This window comes from Penaeus japonicus, unplaced genomic scaffold (assembly GCF_977035675.1).
Source record: "Penaeus japonicus unplaced genomic scaffold, GWHDUDI00000001_assembly GWHDUDI00000028, whole genome shotgun sequence".
Taxonomy (NCBI): Eukaryota; Metazoa; Arthropoda; class Malacostraca; order Decapoda; family Penaeidae; genus Penaeus; species Penaeus japonicus.
In genome coordinates, this window is record NW_028234430.1 from 21,756,874 (window position 1) to 21,761,873 (window position 5,000).

The 5,000-nt window shown below is 39.2% G+C and overlaps 1 protein-coding gene across 1 annotated transcript; it reads right to left on the reverse strand.

Moving 5' to 3' along the window:
• Positions 1-186: 186 nt before the first annotated feature.
• Positions 187-4,128, reverse strand: LOC122244009 (uncharacterized). The gene is made up of 6 exons (XM_086553498.1): positions 3,967-4,128; positions 2,476-3,753; positions 2,038-2,349; positions 1,697-1,894; positions 1,502-1,573; positions 187-1,330 (listed from the first exon to the last, which is right to left on the reverse strand). Exons 2-6 carry the CDS (start codon positions 3,634-3,636, stop codon positions 584-586), a joined length of 2,490 nt encoding a protein of 829 aa, XP_086409624.1. The 5' UTR covers positions 3,637-3,753; positions 3,967-4,128; the 3' UTR covers positions 187-583.
• Between the last annotated feature and the right edge of the window lie 872 nt (positions 4,129-5,000).

Below are 5,000 nucleotides of genomic sequence, written 5' to 3' on the forward strand. Positions count from 1 at the left end.
GAATTCACGGAGATTTCTCTTAGTAGAGACCGAACACTTTGTTTAACAGATTTATAAACTATATCATAGATAAATATTTATTTTTTGTCGCACCTTCATAGCAATATTTAATCATATATCTATATATATGGAGAAAAGGATATTCAAATATAGTAAGAATAAATATATATATATTTACATGGAATGTTTATAAGTACAGTAAATGACTAGATGAATACTAAACATCGTGGTTTAATTCTGGTTATCACCTTATTGAAAAAAAAATCTAAACATACATGATTAAAAAAATTCTTTTGTGATGCCCAAGTACCTGAATTGTGGTGAGAATAAAGGAAAGCTCATGTTCAACTCATTTAGATACAATATGCCAATAACTCCATAACCAGAAGTGAAATAAACTACATCTAACGTTCTTAAGCACATCTGCGTCCCTAATTTTCTTAAGGACTTTTTTGGTTTGCTGAGCCGTGAGTGATGAATGCGCGTTACAAATGTACCCCATGGTATCAAACGTCATAATACGTGCGTCAGGAAATAAAAGTTTTCCAGAAGGGATTTTTGAGAAGGAAGTGCCTTTTTAAAGTCACATAGGATTAAAGAAGAATTTCTTCGTGAAGCCGAAGTACCTCAACTCGGGTGAGAACGAAGGAGAGCTCTTGTTGTACTCCTTCAGGAACTCTCTGTACAGATCGCCAAGCTCCTTGTCACCAGCATGGTCTGCCAAAGTGCGACACAAAGACCAGTTGAACGAGGTTCCTCTCCCATTTGGTATACAATTGAAGCCTATGCTGTTGGAATATACACATGCAATGTTGCTGAGGGGTTCAGACAACCTCATCTTTTTCGGAGTTTCACTTGCTAAGGTCATGTCGATTTGGTTCATGTTGTATAAGTTGAAGATAAAAAGTTTGGGTTTGTTTTTTAGCTGAGGACATTCGGAGTCTTTAAAGAAATTCAGAATGTAGTCAATATCTACGCACTTCATGTCAGACGTAAGAACCTTGCCATTTGCACCATAGCCAGATATGGCAAATACAGCACATCCTACATCCTTTAGTACTTCTCCATCCCTAATGCTCTTAAAGGCTTCCTTAGTTTGCTGAGCCGTGAGTGACGAGTGTGTCTCACACCTGTATCCCATGTCATCAAACACATTTGCCATAATGCGAGCATCGTAGTCCAGTTGCTGAAGGTTCAGGTCGGATCTCTTCTTAAAAGAACTGAAGTTAAAGATGCCAACAAAGCCTCGAGCCTCTCTGTCTATCTTATACACATCTGCACCTCCTTGAACTGTCGTTGCATGTGTCACATTAAACTGTCGTGTTGGGACCTAGAATTGAAAGTATTTGAAATTAGATATATGAAGTATCACAAGTATTAAGTGAAGTAATACAAATCAATTATTTTGTTTTCCTGCATGAATATTTACTATGGTGTATAAATAACAATAATCAAAGTTTAAACTAGATTTTATGTCTCAAGTTATGGTTACTTTACTTACTTTAAACTCAGTTGTGTTCAAATCAGCTGACGGAGAACTTTTCAGATCAGTTTCCTTGTCATTTCCTCTCTTCTGCAATATGGTATGAAAATGAGTTTTTTTTTTTTTCTTTTCCCATAATAGAGCAGATCATTTTCAGAACATTTGAATTATATTATAATTTGAGTTAAGTACTTTATATGTGATGAAAAATACCTTATCAAACATTGTCACAACCGAATCCATGTTCAGGGCATTTGCCAAGCGGCGAGGTGTTGTGACTCCCAGCTCTCGTGCCAACAGCCCATTCACAAGGTTTCCACCGTGACTGTCAGGGTCTGCACCAAGTTCCAGAAGTCTTTCTATTTGTTTTTGGTTTCCGTCCAGCACTGCCTTGAACAAATGGCCACCAAGCTGAAAGTTCAAGAGACGGTCTTAGAGAAACAACACCTCATAATGAAAATATTCTTTCATAATTTGTTATATTTAAATATGTATACATCAACACGTATACTAGACTATGATGTTGATAAGTAAATTCTATATATCATACTCACGAGGGATTTTACTGTGTTGTGGCGATTATCTTGTTTGTCGGAATCAAAGTCTGAGTCGCTCACTAAAAGTTTCAGCACTTGCATGTGACCCTTTTCAGCGGCCACATGAGCTGGAGTCTGTCCATCCTTGTTGGTAACACTGGGACTAATTAGTTTTTGAAGAAACATCACCACGTCCGGTTGGTTGTGAGACGCTGCTGCATGAAGGAGTGTGCATCTGGTCTTGTCTCTCCTCACAGCCGATCCTGTGTCTTGAATCAGTTCCTGCAATCTTACCAAGTCTCCATTTTCCACTGCTTTGAACAGTTGAGCCTAGAAAATAATGATTATTTGTTGAACTTTCACAAATATTATGAAGAGAAGTAATCATAAAAGAAGGGGCATCATTAACTACTTAATAGATCATTTAGACTTATATTTACTGAATGTTTACATTACCTTTAACTTAAAGATGTGAAGTGGAGAGTGGTTAGCGATGCGTCTAATCAATCCATTTGTTAAACTTCGGGTATTAATGCAACGTTTGAGTGGCGTCTGCATTTTCCTCGGTTTCTTGGCAACATATTGGAAAACCTGTGATTTCTTTGGAGTCTTCACTTTCACAAGAAGGGATGTTTTGGCCACGAAAACAGGGGACATTTTCGAAGACCTCTTGGGATCTAATGGACAATTAAGTTTTCCACAAATTGAACATTTGTCATCATTTAAATATTCGGCCTTTTCTGTTTCCTGAGAAAGTACTGTTATTGATGAAGGATTTCGAGGTTTTTCATTATCAGCTGTTGCAGATAATGCAATCTGTTCTTGATCAAGTTGAGAGGATTTCTCTACTACCTCACTTGTAGCATCCACGGACGCTTCGTTGGACATTTTGGCCTCAGGTATTACTGCTTCTGTTTTTGTTGTGCGCTCATTCAGCATGTCTTCGCTCAGTGAGGTCGTGGAATTCACTTTTGGATCTGCCATAGTTTCATTCGATGGAACCACAAGTGTTGCTGGTGCTGTTGCAGTCAGTGAATTATTGCTACTTTCCGTTCCCTGATCTGCCTCACCAGTTTGCGTTGTCGAGACCCGAGCTCTCTTTTCGGATGGATCTCCCGATTCCTCGTCCTGATTCCTAGACCTCTTCAGAGAGACTTCGTTAGATGGAGTTTGGCCGGATGAGTTCCTTGATAAAACCTCCAGTTCTTCAGTTGAAAAGTCTTGGTTTACACCGGAGAATTTCTCCATAGATAGTTCTGGTTCCACTCCATTTGACGAAACTTCTACAGGCTCCTTGTCTGTTTGTCTGTCAAACATAATTTCAGATGTTGAAGTCTTCTTTGTGCCACTAGATTTCCTTGTCATTAGTTGGGATAACATGTCAGGAATTACACCTGAGTTTTCTTTTGATTCCAAAACATAAGATTTACTGTTGGCACAATCCTTATCTATTTTCTTCACTTTGGAAAGCAAAAGCAAGGAATTCTCCGACATTTCCCTCAGTAGAGACTGACAGAAGGAGGAGTTCGTTCTCACAACTTTAGGTGACCGAAGACTAGTCTCTTCCTCCAGAGAGAAGTAGTCGTCGGGAACGTAAGGCGGAGTTTTGTCAGCCATATTCTCGGGGAAGGAAATGAGTTCGGAAGGATTAGCAGCGAGAGCGGTAGTCCTTGTGTTTTAGATGTGTTAACCTTCTGTTAACAAGTCCGTTTTAATTATTTTATGCGGTGTATTCTGTAAAGGAAACAGGAAAGTTAATTTTATCATGACATATTTAATAGAGTTTATTGGGCTATAGTGTTTTCCCATTAACATAGTGTCTGAAATAAAACCTAGGCCTTTAATGACAGTATAGATTCCTAATTTCAAGAACTGTATAGTATATCATGTAATTTTCATCATAAAATGTGACCTTCTAAAAACTCTACGACTTTTTTTTTCCCTTACCTTAAGTATCGCTCCAGTTACCGTTAATAAAGCACAAAACACTGTCTCACGCGACAGACTACAATTAATCACTTCACAAAACCAAGTTGTATGCCTTCTATTGGGAGTACAAAAATGTGTTGCACACTTCAGGCGGGTTGAGCGAGCACTGGCTGCAACATCGGTGGTCCGCTGTTTATAAGGCCCAGACAAGAGACAAGTTGAGACGCGATATTCCAGTCGCGCGCGCACATACTCAAACTCGTGTTGTATTTTGTTTTTTGTGGAATTCTATACTATTTTAAGATGGTAAAGATATATACACATATAGCCACACGGATAGACAGGTAGATAGTTAGCTAAACAAATATAAATGCATTTATCCATATATGTTATATTGATTAATTAGTGATTGCATGTTGTTGTTGTTTTTTTCTTCTTCTTTTCTTTCTTTCTTTTTTTCTTTTTACGTATAAATGTATGAGTGTGTGTGTGTATGATTACATATGCGTGTGTGCTTTTATTTAATTTCTATAATACATAATCATATCCACAGATGCTGGCGACACTCGGAAACTCTCTCCGGTTGAAACTTGTGATTCTACGTCACGATGACGTCACGGAGGGAGGCTCAGGTGCTGTGGATGTGCGGTACCAACAAAAATACCGGTATTGCCGGTACCGGTTTTCTGAAATAATACCGGTACGGCCTTACGTCTTTTCCTCTGTCACCCATCCTGCCTTCATCCCCTCATCATCCACCCTCTTCCTCTCCTTTTCCCGCGTCTCCACAACCTTGTCTTTCCCATTCATCCCCACATCATCAACCATCTCCCTCCCCCTTTCTCGCGTCCCCACAACCTGATCCTTCTCATTAATGTCCTCTTACTCACCATCTCCATCACCACCTCCCATTGCGCATTCCACTGCAAATTCAACCCTTATTTGGTTTCATTGCAAGGTAGACCTGGAAGAGGACTACCCTGAGTACTCTTCTCGCCACCACCCAGCCAGTATTGCCACCTACTTTGTTCTGTTTTTTTATCTGTGAATGG

Bases quoted from the DNA above. Each gene is read 5' to 3' on its own strand.
- LOC122244009 (XM_086553498.1), bottom strand. From the start codon at position 3,636: ATGGCTGACAAAACTCCGCCTTACGTTCCCGACGACTACTTCTCTCTG. The intron at 1,895-2,037 runs GTGAGTATGATA...TTGAACTTTCAG, and splicing joins ACAACACAGTAAAATCCCTC to CTTGGTGGCCATTTGTTCAA. The intron at 1,331-1,501 runs GTAAGTAAAGTA...TTTCAATTCTAG, and splicing joins TGAACACAACTGAGTTTAAA to GTCCCAACACGACAGTTTAA.